The sequence below is a fragment of the Pseudochaenichthys georgianus genome, chromosome 1, assembly GCF_902827115.2.
Source record: "Pseudochaenichthys georgianus chromosome 1, fPseGeo1.2, whole genome shotgun sequence".
Classification (NCBI taxonomy): domain Eukaryota; kingdom Metazoa; phylum Chordata; class Actinopteri; order Perciformes; family Channichthyidae; genus Pseudochaenichthys; species Pseudochaenichthys georgianus.
Window position 1 is genome coordinate 825,076 of NC_047503.1, and position 20,478 is coordinate 845,553.

Genomic DNA, 20,478 nt, shown 5'->3' on the forward strand with positions numbered 1-20,478 from the left:
GCGAAAGTCTAACTGATGTCTTTTTCTGGAAGGTGTGTGTGTGTGTGTGTGTGTGTGTGTGTGTGTGTGTGTGTGTGTGTGTGTGTGTGTGTGTGTGTGTGTGTGTGTGTGTGTGTGTGTGTGTGTGTGTGTGTGTGTGTGTGTGTGTGTGTGTGTGTGTGTGTGTGTGTGGCAATGCATTTAACTGGCGACCCAATCAAAACGGGTCCCTGAGTTTGGGAAAGGCTGCGCTCGGCAATAAACAAACTAAATGAAGGTCGCACGAGAACAAAGAACACCTTATATCCGCCATATGATCAAAAACCTGTTGAAAATAATCATTGACCTCGAGACAATGAAGCCGGAACTGATCAAATGCTCTCTAATTTCCAGGTTTTAGGACTCATTACTGCACCACTCCCCTACTTTACTGGGATAGAGGCAGACACTTGTTCTTCACTTCTAGAACTTTGAGATAAAATACACAACTCTTATATAAGTATGTGTATATAAGTGTTTTTTCACAATGTAGAGCTGTGTGCATTCTGAGAAAGAAACCCTTGTGGTATCTGTGTTTTGATGATGATACTGATGATGCTGATGGCGATGATGATGATGATGATGATGATGATGATGATGATGATGATGATGATGATGATGGTGGTGATGATGATGATGATGATGATGATGATGATGATGATGATGATGGTGGTGATGATGATGATGATGATGATGATGATGATGATGATGATGATGATGATGATGATGATGATGATGATGATGATGATGATGATGATGATGGGCCTTTTGTTGTACATGACATTTAACATCTTCATCATATCAGTGTGTAGAGCTGCTATCTTTGATGTGTCTTCTCGTATATTTTCTCAGAAGAGTTCTGGGCTGCTTTCAATGTTTCTATGTTCTCTTGGTGTGTTTATTCTGGATCTTGTTTGAGTTTTTACACACTTAGCATAAAGGTCCATTGACATTAAGTCATGGCTCATTAGCATACTTTGTATTTGACACGTTATTCTAATTATATTTCTAATGTCACAGTATTGAAGTGTATAAGAATGGCTTTTAACTGAAATTATCATTTATTTGCTTTCAACATTTAGGTTGTCATGTTTTGACATACATAGTTTAAAGGAGTATCTGCATTGGAAGCCAAAGATAGATAGAAGATGGGATGCTGAAGAAACCCAGAGAGAGAGCAGAGCATTGAAACAGGGACTTCCCTGAGCCTCCATCATCTACACAGAGAGAAAAAACACTCTCACACACACAGCCTCCCACACACACACACACACACACACACACACGCACTCTGTGCTGAGAGCTAGCAAGGGGCTTTAAACAGATCACACTCAGTAGAGACAAAGGGACTGTAACTTGCCACTATGGAGGAAAACATGGATGAATCGCAAAGCAAGAAAGGTAGGAAGAATAATCAGTGCATTTCTATCTTTGATCAGCTGTGCCATTGTTCTGTCCATCCTTCCTCTCGCTCTGACGGGATTCCTTTGTGTGTGTTGTGGGCAGGGAGAAAGAAGGCAGCATACATGTCCTGCAGAAGAAAAAACAAGCATAGATTTTTATTGCAGATTTTTGGCATAATTCTCATAGACTCTTCCTCATGTTTCAACAGAAATGGAACTGTCGGCAGTTTTTTTTAATCATGCCATCTATGTTTCTGTTCACGATAACACCACAGATGATATAACCCAATTCTGCGTGTGTTTCGATGAATGGGTGCATCAATAAGCAGATTGTTTGGGTGGAGGATGAGATGGCAGACACTGGAGGGTTGGTGTTGTTCTGGAGGCTGGTTGGACAGATGGATGGACAGATGGATGGATGTATGGAGGAGGTGGGAGTGGCAGGGGGGAGGAAAGGGGTAGAAGAGGGTGACAAAGTGTGGGGCAAAAGCTTCCAATAAAGACTGAAACATCACAGGGAGGAGGGATAAGTGGGGCAGTGATTGGGCTTTCTTTGTTAGCCTCCATTGTTGCTGCTTCACGCTTGTCTGAACGTCTGTCCGTCTCCCGCGCTCTCTGCATGTCTCCTTTTCTCTCTGCCGCTTGTGTCACTCTCTCCCATCCCTCCATCTCTAGTCCTGTTTCTTTGTCATCTTTAAATCATTCTGACCCGCTACGGATTCTCTGGGTGCATCAGTCTGTCTGCTTCTGCTCTGCTTCTTCTTTACTTCTGCTTCCCTCTCTTTCTAACCCTCTTTGACTCGTCTCTTGCCCACCTCCATCAGACCCCTCCTTCTCTTCCTACATCAATGTGTTGCCTTGCTGATAGCGTAGACATGTTTTTTCTTGCATTCTCCCATATTTTGTTGTTGCTGATGGCGGTAAAAATGGGCGTGTCCATTTTCTTCATTGCAGCTCTGGTGTGAAAAGAGAGATAAGCAGTGCTGCTCACAGGATGTAGAAACGCAAACGAAAATGGAGGTGGTTTGATGGAAAAATATGATTTGCATGTGTGTGTGTGTGTGTGTGTGTGTGTGTGTGTGTGTGTGTGTGTGTGTGTGTGTGTGTGTGTGTGTGTGTGTGTGTGTGTGTGTGTGTGTGTGTGTGTGTGTGTGTGTGTGTGTGTGTGTGTGTGTGTGTGTGTGTGTGTTAATAAAACAGATGCAGACCAGATTGATGAAGTGCTATTAGTAACTGATGGATATAGTGTCCTCTGCGGAGGCTCTGTCAACGTGTGTCTCGGTGTTCGGTCGTTTCCACAGAAGCGTCCGCTGTAGGACTGTGTCCCCTCGCTCTGCACTGTGATCACTTCTTCTGATGAACATGACGGGAAGAGATGATGGTGTGATGCTGATGTGTTGAGGGCTTTTATCTTTAATAATAAACCATAATCTGTGCAACATGACAGATTATTATACAGCATACTCATAAGTGGTTCAATGTATTATGAACCCAATGTAATCATACAAATGGATTCAATGAATGATCTTGAAATAAGAAATCAGTTGTACTGATGTGAGTAATCCCAGTGAGAGTTCCAGACAACATTTGAATAATCGGGGTAGGGGGTAACAGGATATGGTTAGTGAAAGCCTCCCAGGGGGCAGGAGATGGTCAGTGAAAGCCTCCCAGGGGGCAGGAGATGGTTAGTGAAAGTCTCCCAGGGGGCAGGAGATGGTCAGTGAAAGCCTCCCAGGGGGGCAGGAGATGGTTAGTGAAGCCTCCCAGGGGGGCAGGAGATGGTCAGTGAAGCCTCCCAGGGGGGCAGGAGATGGTTAGTGAAAGCCTCCCAGGGGGCAGGAGATGGTCAGTGAAAGCCTCCCAGGGGGGCAGGAGATGGTTAGTGAAAGTCTCCCAGGGGGCAGGAGATGGTTAGTGAAGCCTCCCAGGGGGGCAGGAGATGGTTAGTGAAGCCTCCCAGGGGGCAGGAGATGGTTAGTGAAAGCCTCCCAGGGGGGCAGGAGATGGTTAGTGAAAGCCTCCCAGGGGGGCAGGAGATGGTTAGTGAAAGCCTCCCAGGGGGCAGGAGATGGTTAGTGAAGCCTCCCAGGGGGGCAGGAGATGGTCAGTGAAAGCCTCCCAGGGGGCAGGAGATGGTTAGTGAAAGCCTCCCAGGGGGGCAGGAGATGGTTAGTGAAAGTCTCCCAGGGGGCAGGAGATGGTCAGTGAAAGCCTCCCAGGGGGCAGGAGATGGTTAGTGAAAGTCTCCCAGGGGGCAGGAGATGGTCAGTGAAAGCCTCCCAGGGGGGCAGGAGATGGTTAGTGAAGCCTCCCAGGGGGGCAGGAGATGGTCAGTGAAAGCCTCCCAGGGGGGCAGGAGATGGTTAGTGAAAGTCTCCCAGGGGGCAGGAGATGGTTAGTGAAGCCTCCCAGGGGGCAGGATATGGTCAGTGAAAGCCTCCCAGGGGGGCAGGAGATGGTTAGTGAAAGCCTCCCAGGGGGCAGGAGATGGTTAGTGAAGCCTCCCAGGGGGGCAGGAGATGGTTAGTGAAAGCCTCCCAGGGGGGCAGGAGATGGTCAGTGAAAGCCTCCCAGGGGGCAGGAGATGGTTAGTGAAAGCCTCCCAGGGGGGCAGGAGATGGTTAGTGAAAGTCTCCCAGGGGGCAGGAGATGGTCAGTGAAAGCCTCCCAGGGGGCAGGAGATGGTTAGTGAAAGTCTCCCAGGGGGCAGGAGATGGTCAGTGAAAGCCTCCCAGGGGGGCAGGAGATGGTTAGTGAAGCCTCCCAGGGGGGCAGGAGATGGTCAGTGAAAGCCTCCCAGGGGGGCAGGAGATGGTTAGTGAAAGTCTCCCAGGGGGCAGGAGATGGTTAGTGAAGCCTCCCAGGGGGCAGGATATGGTCAGTGAAAGCCTCCCAGGGGGCAGGAGATGGTTAGTGAAGCCTCCCAGGGGGCAGGAGATGGTTAGTGAAAGCCTCCCAGGGGGCAGGAGATGGTTAGTGAAGCCTCCCAGGGGGCAGGAGATGGTCAGTGAAAGCCTCCCAGGGGGGCAGGAGATGGTTAGTGAAAGCCTCCCAGGGGGCAGGAGATGGTTAGTGAAGCCTCCCAGGGGGCAGGAGATGGTTAGTGAAAGCCTCCCAGGGGGGCAGGAGATGGTTAGTGAAAGTCTCCCAGGGGGCAGGAGATGGTCAGTGAAAGCCTCCCAGGGGGCAGGAGATGGTTAGTGAAAGCCTCCCAGGGGGGCAGGAGATGGTTAGTGAAAGTCTCCCAGGGGGCAGGAGATGGTTAGTGAAGCCTCCCAGGGGGGCAGGAGATGGTTAGTGAAGCCTCCCAGGGGGCAGGAGATGGTTAGTGAAAGCCTCCCAGGGGGCAGGAGATGGTTAGTGAAGCCTCCCAGGGGGGCAGGAGATGGTTAGTGAAAGCCTCCCAGGGGGTAACAGGATGTGGTTAGTGAAAGCCTCCCAGGGGGTAACAGGATGTGGTTAGTGAAAGCCTCCCAGGGGGTAACAGGATGTGGTTAGTGAAGCCTCCCAGGGGGTAACAGGATGTGGTTAGTGAAAGCCTCCCAGGGGGTAACAGGATGTGGTTAGTGAAAGCCTCCCAGGGGGTAACAGGATGTGGTTAGTGAAGCCTCCCAGGGGGGCAGGAGATGGTTAGTGAAAGCCTCCCAGGGGGTAACAGGATGTGGTTAGTGAAAGCCTCCCAGGGGGTAACAGGATGTGGTTAGTGAAGCCTCCCAGGGGGGCAGGAGATGGTTAGTGAAAGCCTCCCAGGGGGTAACAGGATGTGGTTAGTGAAGCCTCCCAGGGGGGCAGGAGATGGTTAGTGAAAGCCTCCCAGGGGGTAACAGGATGTGGTTAGTGAAAGCCTCCCAGGGGGTAACAGGATGTGGTTAGTGAAAGCCTCCCAGGGGGTAACAGGATGTGGTTAGTGAAAGCCTCCCAGGGGGCAGGAGACTTAATGGAAAGGTGAATAGGTTGTAGGTGACATTACAACAGCCCATGTGATGTCATGTGAAGAGATCTTGCACATGGTACACGCCTATATGTTCCAACTATGGTTTTTTATTAAAGATAAGTGTTTTCACTTTGTCTTTTTTCCTTCACAAGTCACATTTAACACGGCTGATTAAGAAGTACTAGGACTTGTTGCTCTTTCCCTGAACACATCATCTTGAAGTCAATGACATGACAGAGACAACCTGGAGCTCAGCAGCGGGTTATCTCAGATGCAACTATCACTGGGGTGAAACTCAGATCACAGAAGAGCAGAGGTAGCGTTTAAATTGCCCCACCTACCTGATGAAAGAAATCCTGATGAGTCTTTAGTCTTAAAAATATGAATTGAATTGTAAGATTCATAAGAACTTAGTGTTAACGTTTACCATAAGCGCATCTTACTTAGTGACTGCTGGTTATGGTGCAGCAACAGACCCTGTATTCTCCACAGGGATGGATACAGGGGACCGGTGCAGAGGAACAGCTGTACTGGGATCTGCTGCTTTCCACTCCACTCATTCAGCTGGCATCTTTACATTTAAGGTTATGAAGGGTTTTTATGTTGGACCACACAATTGACACATATGAACATAGACAGTTTTATTAAACTTGCTTCAGTGAAACAGGTCAACAAATACCTCACTTCACATATACTAAAACACATATCCTGCGATACCTGGATATGTGTTTTAGCCACTTCCTAAACCAGCAAAAAGGTATGAAGTATGTCTAATGTATTGTAGAAGCCAGTGGGAACGCTGACAGGAGTCCATTATATGAAAGTGGACTTTGTGTATTTGCCTCATATCCATTTCATTATTATGACCACTAATAGAAAGGAACCTAACAGAGAAATGAATAAGTCAATACAAATTGCCTTAGCAGGCCCACAGAGAGAGAGCAAGAGAGATAGAGTGGGGGAGGGGGAGGCAGGAGGAAGCCAGGGAAAGGTACAGGACTGATCTCAATTCCTTCACCGACATAACACATGAACACTAGCATGAGCCAACAAGTCCACTTGTCCGTACCACATACTGGAACACAGTGCTGTGCAATGTACTAAGGCATGTCCCCAGAACAATGAGATGTGAGGAGTTCTGCTGGCCTGTTGCTGGACAGGCAGAGCTTTCAGAGATGTTGACTCTTACTTTGGCCGCTAACTTCTTTTTTACATTTCCTCATTGAACCTAGGAACCTACACAAACATGGAGGTGTGGTTTAGTGACAGTGTCTGTGGCTGAGAGAGGCGATGTTCTACACTGTGTCCTCACTGTCTTTGTGTGTGGGGGGGGGGGGCATGCTTTCAGTGTTCACGACAGGCTTCTCGGCTCTTGAGCTGAAATCGACTTGCATTTTATCTAGAGCCTTCCTCCCCAGGATCTAACCTAAATATTAATTCACACATCGATTGAGCTGTTCTTTGACTGCATGTGATTGGTCCACGACAACATCAGCTGTCGCCCATGCAATCCGTTGGGGTGAAGTTTATCGCTGTGTTGATTCATATTTTAATTAGCATTTTATCCACCTCAATGTTCACATGATGGAGTCCAATGAAGAAGATTATTTTTTTAATGAAGTCATCCATACTCAACAGCAGTTTTTAAAATACCCACAAATTGATCTTGATGAGTCAAAGATCAGAATTGTACTGTTAGAACTCAGAAACGGACCCAGTAAAGAGTTACTAACTCATCCGGTTAAGAGAAATGCTGCTGTATCGATCCTTATGGGAGTGTTGAACAGCACGGGAGCATCGACTGAAGTTCCCCAATAAGGAGAATGCTCAGTCCATCTAGAATGTTCATGATTTCCTTTTTACAATTGCTTTTAATGCATTTATTTGGAACAACTCTTTAGATCAAATGTGAGGCAGTTTTTGAACTTATTTGAACAAACTAACTAAATGCTGATATTCTTACATGTGTAAGTAAGAAAACTATCTAGATCGTGTTATCATGTCAAACAAATGAAGTCCCAGTTTAAATGTAATTATGAAATGTGATTGTTCTCCGCACCCCCCCCCCCCCCCTTCTCTCCACTGCTGTCTCAAGCTGCTCTGAGCACGACATGCTGAGTGTCGCCTTGTCCTCCTCTCCTTTCTGAGGCAGCTGAACAATGTCGTGGTTAGGACCAAAATGCATGCAGTCAACACTTTTGTGCTTATCTTTGAATACTCTTCTAGCTTAGGGGAAAGGCCTCCAGAACGACACATGATATCCAGATCAACATCTATTGGAATGTTTAGTATATTTAGAGATCTAGAAACGTGTTTCATCTCACAACAGGAACCGGAAGAGGGTTTGAGATAGTTCTCCTCTGACCTTTGGTAAGCGAGATCTCCCAAAGTTGTCAACTGTTTGCTCCTGCATTGACTGGATAGTCCTCTAGAAATACAGGTTAAATAATCATTCGGGGAACGAGCGAGGGGGGGGGCAGCCAGGACTTGAGCCTGAACACATTGACTGACAGTAAGGTGAATCATATCAGGATTCTGCCATTAACAGTGTGTGTGTGTGTGTGTGTGTGTGCGTGTGTGCGCGTGCATGTGTGTGTGTTTGTGTGTGCGTGCGTGCGTGTGTGTGCGTGCATGCGTGTGCGCGAGTGTGTGCGTGTGTGTGTGTGCGCGCGTGTGCATGTGTGTGTGCATGTGTGCGTGCGTGTGTGTGTGTGTGCGTGCGTGTTCGTGTGTGTGTGCGCCTGCATGTGTGTGTGCGCTGTGCGTGCGTGTGTGTGTGCGTGTTTGTGTGCGTGTGCGTGCATGTGCGTGTGTGTGTGTGCGGGTGTGTCTTTTAGACAATCAGGCCCTACTTCTTGAGCACTAGTTCTCAATGGGAAAGCATTAACGTGTGTTTGAGTTGGGAAAGCTTTAGGACATCATGTGTGTGTGTGTGTGTGTGTGTGTGTGTGTGTGTGTGTGTGTGTGTGTGTGTGTGTGGTGTGTGTGTGTGTGTGTGTGTGTGTGTGTGTGTGTGTGTGTGTGTGTGTGTGTGTGTGTGTGTGTGTGTGTGTGTGTGTGTGTGTAGAGGAGTGGTGCCTGGCCGTAGCCAATCAACACACAATGATCAGACCATTGTGATGGTTTCGGCAGATGCGGTCCTACAGAGGATGCTAATCAAAGATCCTTGGAGGAGGTTAATCTAAGAGATCCATCCACCTGATTATACACCATCAACTTCATCACATATGCGTCTATTAGATTTGGATTAGACCTATATTAAAATTTTAATTTGAAATGGTCCACTGGGAAGAATATGAAAATCATATAAAATTGTATCTGGATAAGATACCCTTTTGCTATTAGGGAATAATATTTAGCAGCTATTTTAAATGTTTGCTGTTTTTTAAACAACATATTAAAGTTTCAGTGTACACCTCTAAATAACACTGTGACGATCATCGTTCTTATCAATGCTGCAGACACATTAGGGTTAAGGTCATTCTGAATAAGAGGACATCAAATGGAGACTGTCTGTCACCTGCGTCTGAAAATGTTTACTAAACAAAGAAAATACACACACACACACATACATGTATACATCACTTCAGGGGACATTACATTGACTTACATGCATTTCCTGGAGACTTATCCAAACCTTAACCATAACCAACACATGCCTAACCCTTACCCTAAACCTTAACCTTACCCTAAACCTAACCAAGTCTTCACACTAAAATTAATGACTCCCCTCATGGGGACCTCCAATTTGTCCCCATAAGGGAGGCGAGTCCCCACACGTGACTCTGTAACCAGATTTAGGTCCCCACAAGTATAGTAATGCTAGGCCACACACACACACACACACACACGCGCACACACACACATTTAGATGCAGTACACAGCCGTTTGTGTTTACCCTGCCCTACTTTTTACCAGGTCACTGGGTCTTTCCTGCGTTTAAGCCCAAATACGGAAATATGATGAGGATTATGAAATTCAACACACACACACACACACACACCCACACACACACATACATACACACACACACACACACACACACACACCCACACACACACAAAGAGTGACAGAAGCAGAACTGCACAGACATACACATTCAGAAATACAGATATTTAGACGTAAGACACTCACTGCATAAAAGCCTCCCAGACACACCACACACTCCTCTAACCCCGTCTCTACCACACCTCTCTGTGTGCGGCCATCTTCCTCAGAGTTCTCATTCTGAGTCTTTCAAGGCTTTCTGAACATAGAATGGCTCAGGTCTGTGTATAAGGAAGCACAATTAGCATGTAGCATCTCAGCGATGAATCTTTTATTAAATGGAGTCAGTCAGAGCAAAAGGTACCTTCCCAGGCATAGCAGGCATTTTTGTTCCTCCATTATAGGCTCATATCTTGTCGAGAAGCACATTTTGTGCTTTGACAATTTTCACAAATTAAGACAATAATGGAAATGAGACTGGACTTAGTTTCTGTGCAAATGGATGCTGTGTGTGAGTGTTTCTGTGCGTTCATCCCTGTGTGAAAATGTGCATTAGTGTGTCTGTAACGCTAGAAGAGCAGCACTGTTGCCATGACAACGCTACAGGCAAAGTGGGTCAGCAGGCTCCTGCCACACCCCTGTTGGCATGGTAACAAGGCTGGTCAATTAAACCTGAGCAGTGTGATGACTCACACATGCATGTACACACAGACAAACACACACAAACAAGCCTCTATTCTGTGCAACAGGGAGGGGAAGTGCGTGTGTGTGTGTGTGTGTGTGTGTGTGTGTGTGTGTGTGTGTGTGTGTGTGTGTGTGTGTGTGTGTGTGTGTGTGTGTGTGTGTGTGTGTGTGTGTGTGTGTGTGTGTGTGTGTGTGTGTGTGTGTGTGTGTGTGTGTGTGTGTGTGTGTGTGTGTGTGTGTGTGTTGGCTGATATGGATTATTTAAGAGTAGAGACTTAAAGACAGACACCTGTCAATCAGGCAACTCTAGAGATAGTGTAGATGGCCTCAGGTATTTGATCGTCTCCTGAAGGCACCTGTTACCCTCCGTCATGTTTGGGAAGCTACAGTTATGCCAGCTGCCAGAACATCATTGATCCTCAAACTGTGTTATGGGAAGGCTGGTCCCTGAGGTGGTGGGGGGGGGGGACTCTTTAAAATAAACAGTAATCAGTATATATATACAATTTAGTGAATGAGGAAAAATGTAAGATAGGATATATTTACAAATCTAATCTTTGGGAACACACTGTGAAGGAGCATTCCGGGATTTCTGGGGCATTTTTCTCTCCGCCACATCAGTTAAATCGTGTGTAAAACACAATACATGGAATTATTTGTTACTACAACTATTTGCAGTTGTACTGGAGACATCATGTTAAAGTGTGTTCAGGGTGAATAGTAGCTCTAAAAGAAGAAAGAAAACATTTGATCTGGTGGAACTTCAGCGACTCAAAGTAGCAGAGGCAGCCACACAAGAGAGTCATTATATAACGTTATTTAAGATGATGTGTGGCATATCATCGCTGATAGAAACTGTATGAAGTCTCCGTATGTAAAAGGCTGTATTTGTGTCCAGTTTTGTAATAAAGTTACATTCCAAACCTCAGAGATCTTATCTAAACTACTAATATTTGTTGTACTGAACATATTTACTGCTAAGTTTCATCATAGGTCGTGAAATGTGCACCTCACAAGGGCCTTTGCAAAGACAAACAATCATATTTTCCCAACTTACCTCTTAATATAATTATCCATGCAGATATCTTAGATACTTTCTGTTTAATGTGAACACATTATGATATACTGTCTTCGTAGTGGTGGTGTACGGCACTTTCTTTGTGTGTTCATAGCACCGGACTGGGACAATCAGTCAGGCCGGGAATTATACACCCAACCAGGCCACTACCAGTTTTCTTTTGTGTCATTTTCCTGGATTTATCTGTCAATATTTACATCGTTGCTGCCCATAGTGATAGCCCTAAACTTTAAAACTACCCCAGAATAAACATATGGACATGGGTTACTATTTTTAAAAAAAAGGGCAAATATATTTAGGAACCTATCCATGTGAACATATTTTAAGTGGAGGTGGACCTCAAATCCTCTAGGGGGGTCCGGGGGCATGCTCCCCGGGGAAGATTTTTTTTTTTTTTTAAATGTTGCACTTAAATGCATCAATCTGGTGCTCTTTGAGGGGGAAATAAAGAGAGAGACTACACCCACATGAAACAGAACTGTATACATTTAAATAATCATAAAATGATAAGAACATGGCCATAACCAATAACATACCATATCCAAAATGAAAAACATTGAAACTTGTTTATTTATTTGTTTTTGGTTCATTTATAGTTAGCATGGCATAGTGTGTCTGTGCTCCTGAACCAGCCTCTCCTGTCTCCCTCTCCTCCCCTGCTCCTCTTTGAGGCAGCAGCAAAGACTCGTTGTAGCTCTCAACAAGTTTTTAAAGTTTATCTTACCTTTTTTCACCTAGTTAACTTTTTTTTTTTCTTATTCATGCATATTTTACTAATCACTCTCCCTTCAAATGGAAATATGTGTTTACATAAAGGGTGACCAAACCAAACTATCTAAACACTCTAAAGTCCTTTACCTCACCTGAGCTGTAGTTATCAGTCTCTCAGTCTGACTGGAGAGGACTCTCCTCCACCTTGTTGACAGCTCATTATATCCGTTAGCGCCGCTAGCTAGCACCAGATGCTAACAACAACAATACACGTAACCGGTGCGCGCGCTTTCTCTCTCGCTTGCTCGCGCCACACATACACGAACACACACCCTCCCGAGCTTGAATGACACACAGAGACCAATCGAGGGCTTTAGTGTATGGTCTGTATGAAAGTGGCCATGTGGGCAGGCCACATCATGTAGACAGCCAGTCACCCTCTGTGAGGCAGAGTCAGACCCACATTTGCGCAGCGTTGTGTTCACAATACATACATTAAAAAAGTTCCTCAGGCCAGCAGGCCACTTAGCAGGCCAGGCCATCGGGAAACCTCCCGGTGCTCCCGATGGCCAGTCCGGGCCTGCACTTCACCCCAAGTTGGGGATTGTCCGCAGTAATGAATGTATGGAAGTCTCTCTGGATAAAAGCTTGTTAATATTACTGTATTCTTCAGAGATGTGAAAAGGGTGTTCAACAATCAGATCCAGATCATTTGAAACATAAACTGATCAGTCAACAAACTCTCAATTATTGATAACACTTCCCTATGCAGTTCACAAATGATACCTGAGTCATCATTTAGAGGAGGGGCTCAGGGAGGGGCTGCCATCACTCATTTGCATTGTCTCCTCTACTTGAGGTCTATTTGATGAGTCAATGTTCAGTCTGAGCTGTGTGCGTCTCAGACTGATTAAAGAACATGAATGTTCCTGAACCTCATTACCAGTGTGAATATGCTTTAAGCTTTTCACCATGGCCTTTTGGAATCATCTTATTTGCAAAGTTGATCATTCTGTGACTCCTATAATAATTTATAGTTTAGATTGAACTTCTTAAATGTATTGTCTCATACAAATCCAATGTTATGTGTGTCAGGTTGTAAAGAGTGCTGTGAGCGCTGTGTGGGCAGCCTGCCCTGGGCCTCGCTCATCGCCACCATTCTGCTCTACATGGGGGTGGCCCTGTTCTGCGGCTGCGGCCACGAGGCTCTGAGCGGCACCGTTACGATCCTGCAGAACTACTTTGAAGTAATCCGAGCCCCGGGAGAAACTCTGGATGTGTTTACCATGTGAGTGACCCTATTTTACCCTTATTTCTCTGGGAGAGTTTTCATGTTTTAGCATTATAACTATGACAACCCACACGTTTCTCAACACGGTTAGGATGGACTCCTCAGTTAGGATGGACTCCTCAGTTAGGATGGACTCCTCAGTTAGGATGGATTCCTCAGTTAGGATGGATTCCTCAGTTAGGATGCACTCCTCAGTTAGGATGGATTCCTCAGTTAGGATGGATTCCTCAGTTAGGATGGACTCCTCAGTTAGGATGGACTCCTCAGTTAGGATGGACTCCTCAGTTAGGATGGATTCCTCAGTTAGGATGGATTCCTCAGTTAGGATGGACTCCTCAGTTAGGATGGACTCCTCAGTTAGGATGGACTCCTCAGTTAGGATGGACTCCTCACAGTTAGGATGGATTCCTCAGTTAGGATGGACTCCTCAGTTAGGATGGACTCCTCTCAGTTAGGATGGACTCCTCAGTTAGGATGGACTCCTCACAGTTAGGATGGACTCCTCAGTTAGGATGGACTCCTCTCAGTTAGGATGGACTCCTCACAGTTAGGATGGACTCCTCAGTTAGGATGGACTCCTCAGTTAGGATGGATTCCTCAGTTAGGATGGACTCCTCAGTTAGGATGGACTCCTCAGTTAGGATGGACTCCTCACAGTTAGGATGGACTCCTCAGTTAGGATGGACTCCTCAGTTAGGATGGACTCCTCACAGTTAGGATGGACTCCTCAGTTAGGATGGACTCCTCAGTTAGGATGGACTCCTCACAGTTAGGATGGACTCCTCAGTTAGGATGGACTCCTCAGTTAGGATGGACAACTAACAACTAACACTTACAGATGCAGTATTGAAAAATAAACTGCGTGTTTGTTTGGTCTCTTCAAAGCATTGACATCCTGAAGTACATCATCTATGGCCTTGCAGCTGGGTTCTTTGTGTTTGGAGTGCTGCTGCTGGTGGAGGGTTTCTTCACCACGGGGGCCATCAGGGATCTGTATGGAGAGTTCAAGATCTCTGCCTGCGGACGCTGCCTGACTGCATTCGTAAGAAATCTTTGTAACCAGTACACTTGATTTGATACATTGACATTTCAAATAGTATTGTTAATATTCACAGGGCTCTGTGGAGTAGAATGACTGGTAACATCTTATGTTGCCAAATTGTTGAAAACACCAAAACCAACAATAAAATAAACCCGATAACAAATATTTCTTGTTTTATTAAAGTGTCATATAGACTTAGCACACAATAGCATTGACATGTTCCTTCATTACCATAAACACACACACACACACACACACACACACACACACACACACACACACACACACTGAGTAATTTTCTTTTCTTTTTAATAGAGTTTTTAAGGTGGGTTGATAACACATTGTGTGTGTGTTTGCAGCTGATGTTCCTGGCATACCTGTTCTTCCTGGTGTGGCTGGGGGTGACGGCCTTCACCAGCCTGCCGGTCTTCATGTACTTCAACGTGTGGTCCATGTGTCAGAACACAAGCCTGGTGGAGGGAGCCAACCTCTGCCTGGACCTGCGTCAGTTTGGTATGTGACAAGCTAACATGAAACATCTGGATGGATTTGTCATAATTACTCAATTTCAAATCAATTGTTATCTTTGAAATTGAAAATCAGATTTAAAGCCATTGTAAATATCTGTCTCCTCCTTGTTGGGTTGTTTAAAGCAGCGTGTGTGATAGGTGGGTCGCGAATGGACGCGATGAACGGGAGATTATTATTTTTGTATTTAAAAAAAAAATGTTTTGGACCTCAGGGTCGAACCTGGGTCCTCGCGGGCGGTAGTGGATTGTTACAGCCGGAGACTCGCAACGGTGGTGGACTTTCGCAGCACCGCTGCGCCGGACCTGCCGGAGCCGCCAGAGCCTCGCAACGGCTGGTGTTTGCGGCGGCGGATGCGGCGGCGGATGCGGCGGCGGATGCGGTACCGGCGCAGCAGCGCTGTAAAAGTCCACGGCCCACCTATGCCAGAGCCAGCGGCCCACCAACGGCAGCGGCCCACCGGGAAAAGTCCCGAATCTCCCGATGGCCAAAGCATCAATCTGGTGCACTTTGAGCACAACATTTATGGATACAGCTCTCAACACTTATGAAAGAGAGCTGTATACTTTTCAATAATCCAAACATCTTTAGAATATGATCACAACCAATAACAAATCATTTAAACTTGTTTATTCTTATCTTATGTTACCTAGTTAGCATTATTTCTTTCTATTTATGCATATTTTACTAATCACTCCCCTTTTAAACTGTTTACTGTCCTATAGTAGCCTACACATTGGAATGATTTCTTACTTTATTTTGTACAACTAGTCTATATTAAATAGATAGATGTGTGCTCTCTCTCTCTCTCCCTGTCTCGCTCGCTCACAGACGGTGAGGTGTTAACACAAATAATAATAAACATAGGCCTAATCATAAAGTGGGGGGACACAAACGTGAAAAGTGTCACTGTTAAACTCCTTATGAAGTGGTGAGGTGCCGCTCCACGTTGTTTTTATTCCCGACTGCAACGCGTCCATTCGCGACCCACCTATCACATCTCTGTCTCCTTCCTCCTCATCTACTCTGCAGACACCCTTTGCATTTCCTGGACACCTTAAGAAAGGCTTTGTGTCTTTTTTTTGATATATTGTCTGTAAAAACCATAGGTAAAAACATACTGGTGTTGAAGTCAACGAAAAAACATCGAATTAACTAATTGAAATAAAATATTTAATTTAGTTCACATATGTTGGGAAAAGTAACCCCAACATTATTATATTTTATTAAATGTTTTAAATGTTAAATAAACAAGCATCCGTCATAAAAACATCATAATCTCTCACTATATAATGTAGATTTTTTTAAATATTTACATTTCAAATAATTCCTTTCTTAATGTAGGACCTAATTGGACATAATGTATAACTGAATGTATTAAAGTAATAATTAAATGGGTATATTACTAAACTGACAACAAGATTGAAATCAAATCATAGTGACATAAGCACTGACTGCATGCTTTTAGCACTAAGTAAAACTATTGATTCATGGTTCCTTTACTATGTATGACTTCTGACATCACAATTACATCATGTGTTTAACTGGTGATTAAGGAGTGTTTAAAGGGGACCTATCATGCGAAATGCACTTTGTGATGTCTTCTCTACATAAATATGTGTCCCCGGTGCGTGCGTCGGGGAACTCACGCAGCGCCAGAAAATAAAACCCTCTCTCTTTTCCTCCGTACCCAAATCTTTTAAAAACAGAGGTACAACGAGCGGATACAGATTTGCTGCCGATCTGATGTCAAATCGGCGGCGGACCCACAGAGAGTTGCTATCAGAAACAATGCCTGACGTGTTTTGGACGTAATCTCGTCTTTGTTTACATTAGCAAGCCTCGCTAACACTCAGAGCTAACCTGTACTGTAGAGCACATGTGTTTAAAAAGCAGGAAATAAAAAAAGGAACTCACCTTGTGATAAACCCACAAGAGAAAAAGCATTTGAGCTCCATAGAGGGGTATGAGCAGTATGAGGCATGGCTACAATGGGTGATCTGTTTGGTATTTGTTTACAATATATTTTTCCAATATAGCGTAACAGGTCCACTTCAAAGCAAATATTGTATGACAGTCTGTCCTCCATGTGGTGTCCCTCACCGGGGCACCTGCAGCACTGCCCCCTGCTGGCCGGACCTTCAAACTGCACAGCAAACTCATCACTTCTTCTAATGAACCTTTCTCACAGGGAATACATATACACTTCAACCTTAAAATAAAAAAGCTGCTTCATTATTTTTAAGTTTCGGATTCGATCCTTTTGAGGTCACGATAAGTGCATTCCGAGATTCCCCGGGTGCAATACCAGTGAATCAATAATCTTAGTCAATTTGAATAACATAAATACAGAGACGGAGATATAGGAATATAGTGAAAGATTTAAAGGGCTTCAATGTCATATATATATATTCTCCAGATTCAGTTCATTTATCTGCATTCTTGTAAAATATAAAAGTGTGAAGTCCATAGTAGTGAAGAGTTGTATGTTTAGGAGCGGTGACCATCTCTGAGGAGAGGAAGGTGTGTACAGGATCTGAGAAGTTCTTCAAGATGTGTGAATCCAATGAGGTAAGAGCCACACGTGTGAACACGTTTGAATAACACACAATAGGATGTATGACTTGTCAACAAAAGAGAGAGAAAGAGACAAACGACCGCTGCTTGTGTGTTCCAGCTGGACCTGACCTTCCATCTGTTCGTGTGCACACTGGCAGGAGCAGGAGCCGCTGTCATCGCCATGGTGATTGGAGTTCTAATTTCTCTCAGTTCTCACACTCAAACACACCTAAAATGCAATTATTTAGCGCCTTTCTATTCTTCAAATAATTTAAACTGCTGTTACACATCTAAAATGAAATCGCGATCATCTTCTAACGTAATGCTGATTCACACACTCGATCACAGCCGCTGGGCATGAGGCAGAACATGAATCCAGGCAGATAACGTTCAATGAAACAAAGATGCCTAAAGTTCTGTCTTAATCGGGTTCTGAATGATGGACTAAATCTATGTACCCGTGAAGAAATACACATGTTGTTTTCTTTATTCTCATGGAGAGGACTCCATGCATTGTCATTGGAGCATATCACTCACACATGTCTTTATACTGAAAAAAAACATCTTACATTGAGAAAGTATTTATAAAAAACTGGTGAACATTTTATTCAAAACTAAAACCAACAAATTAGGGTCTAAAAGTAAATTGTATGCATGCACACCCCCCAGGTCCACTTCCTGATGGCTCTGGCTGCTAACTGGGGATATCTGAAGGACGCCAGCCGTATTCAGAAGTATGAGGACATCAAGTCCAAAGAGGAGCAGGAGCTGCACGACATCCACTCTACACGCTCCAAAGAACGCCTCAACGCGTACACATAAACACACACCTATGGAGAAACAACACACACACACACACACACACACACACACACACACACACACACACACACACACACACACACACAAATGCCTAAACACACAATACATGAGTTAAAATGCAAACAATGCAAACATGGATTCAAATAATGATTAGTATGCAGAAACATTATGACTAGAAAGACACAATGCAGTAGATCATTGGCTCGGTGATCTATGCTAACACTTTAGCATCTGCTATGTTGGTTTGCTCCATTCTTTTCTTCACCCTGACGTTTGAGTGACAGGCCTCACGATGTACCTCAGAAAGCACTTCCCTCCTCAGAGGAGAGGAGATTGCATTCTGCTAAATCTGATTACAAGATAGCTCAATTAGAAATGCTTCAAAAGGAAGTCTGGCTATGAACTGTAAGGTCGTCGTGATATTTCTATTAAGCCTACATTTACCAGGGCCGGCCTCAGACTTTGGGGCCTGAAGCGTGCAGGGCCCCTTCACACCCCAATTCACCAACGCAGCTGTGCAATGTGGGAATGTGCAGAACAATCAACGGTAGCTGGCCTAAAATCATATAAGCCAACCAAAATAACCGTGAGAAGGCACTTCAACTTCTGCAAAATAAAAGAAAGTACAGTGCATGTTAAACATCGCACAAGAAACATGCAAGATAATAACATTAAAAGAAAGAAAAACAATGAGCAGAAGACCCCAAAGAGATGTCATTTACACTGATTGTGTGTTGCCTGAAGCACCCAGTGTGCTGATGTTTGGGCCAGCTGGGCTTTTGCTTTTTCGTTTTACTTACTGAAAGGTAGAAAGAACATTTGTCTTTGTTTTACTGGCTGACCATCCATCACTAAGCGTAGCCATATATTAAATTATAGCATGGTGAGATGTTAGCATGGCACACACAGTCAACAATCTACAGAGCACACACACACACACACACACACACACACACACACACACACACACACACACACACACATAGATGTGGCTGAGTGGTCGGTGTTGTATGATGGTGTCATGCTGTGTCGTGTCGTGTCGCCACACTATGATGACAGTATTGCAGAGAAATATGGTGCCCAAGGAAATGAGAACCTCCTGGGTACAAATGGGTAACTTTGATAACTGCCCCCTCTAACCCGACCCATCCTCAACTGGAGCCCGGTTTCATTAGGGATTCTTCTTCCACCCACTGGCATGTCTCACAGGTGTGGGGTTACTGAAATGAAAAATATTGTATTGTGATCATAATGAACGATATGTTTATTGAGAATAGTTTCAGATGAAGATGATGTGAGAAATGATCCCATGATATCGCTTTATTCGACTCTATAAGTCATGCCGGGTTCCTTAAGCTCATTGCGTTAAAGCTCTTAAGGCCATGTCCAACAACTAGTGAAACGGGGGCTCTGTGTCCCCCCTCCCCAGTTTGTGTAAACTGGTGATGCGTCCTCAGAAACAGCACATCTTAGCAGCACAAAGTATTTTAAACATATGTATGTCTGATGAATAATGTTTTTCTCACTTTTTGGAATGTTGCCACATTTATATCAGTATTATTTATGTGTACTTTTTAACATTGAGGGTATTTTAACGGGGTAGGTGTGTGTGTGTGGGGGGGGGGTTATATCACTTTCACATGTTCATGTAATGATTCATAATGATATATCTAAGTGGTTCTGCACACGCACACAAATACACACAAAACACATGCACATACATATGCACCAAATATCTGAGAGTTTCTTTTGATATGATTTTTACATTTCCTTCAAAAAGCCCTAATGAGACCAAAATGACCAATCAATTGTACGATTGATTTGAAAAATCACTACTAAATACTAATATTCATCTGGTCTTTCGTGAGGTGAACAGCTGTGAGTTCTGGAAGGTGTGTTGGCATCAGTGCAGCTGTGGAGGCAGTGCCTCTTATTCAAAGGTGTTAAGGAATGCTCGGTAAGGAGTGGTTCACTTGAGCTGTGGGAACACTGATTCATTCAGAGAAGGAGAACAAGGAAATCAAAGGTCTGGAAGTGCTGAAGGAAACAGGAGAATGAGATACAAGTGAACAGAAGTGGCTGCTGGGAGGGTTGTTATGGAGACCAGGAGGGATGCGCGGATGGTTCAGCACAGATCTACACAGTGTTTGCCTTGAGGCTGTTCCTAGTTCAGATCTCAAAGATCTGCTTCTACACTAGATGGTGACTATTGTGATCAGCAGGAGGACACCTGCAGGGTGAAACTCAAGTAACCACCTTAGATGGGAACTTTAAATAAGGTTTAAAGAAAGAGATACATTTATATCAGCGTTCTGATTCAGATTAGGATTTTTGATTCCAATGTACTTGCTGCTCCTTTTTGAGAGGCCAATTAGACTTGAGTCAGATCATTGAGTGACAACTTTTACCTATTCACTACAA

At 44.6% G+C, this 20,478-nt stretch overlaps 1 protein-coding gene across 1 annotated transcript in view; it reads left to right on the top strand.

Annotated features, from left to right (window-relative positions):
* Nucleotides 1-1,248: 1,248 nt before the first annotated feature.
* The window catches only part of LOC117455461 (neuronal membrane glycoprotein M6-a-like), a 20,416-nt gene continuing 1,186 nt past the window's right edge, over nucleotides 1,249-20,478 (top strand). The window contains exons 1-7 of the mRNA XM_034094983.2: nucleotides 1,249-1,419; nucleotides 12,911-13,103; nucleotides 13,992-14,148; nucleotides 14,508-14,661; nucleotides 17,171-17,247; nucleotides 17,354-17,419; nucleotides 17,905-20,478. The exon at nucleotides 17,905-20,478 is cut by the window's right edge and continues 1,186 nt beyond it. Coding sequence (XP_033950874.1) covers nucleotides 1,383-1,419; nucleotides 12,911-13,103; nucleotides 13,992-14,148; nucleotides 14,508-14,661; nucleotides 17,171-17,247; nucleotides 17,354-17,419; nucleotides 17,905-18,057 — 837 coding nt within the window. The 5' untranslated portion in view covers nucleotides 1,249-1,382 and the 3' untranslated portion in view covers nucleotides 18,058-20,478. The remainder of the gene's footprint in view (nucleotides 1,420-12,910; nucleotides 13,104-13,991; nucleotides 14,149-14,507; nucleotides 14,662-17,170; nucleotides 17,248-17,353; nucleotides 17,420-17,904) is intronic.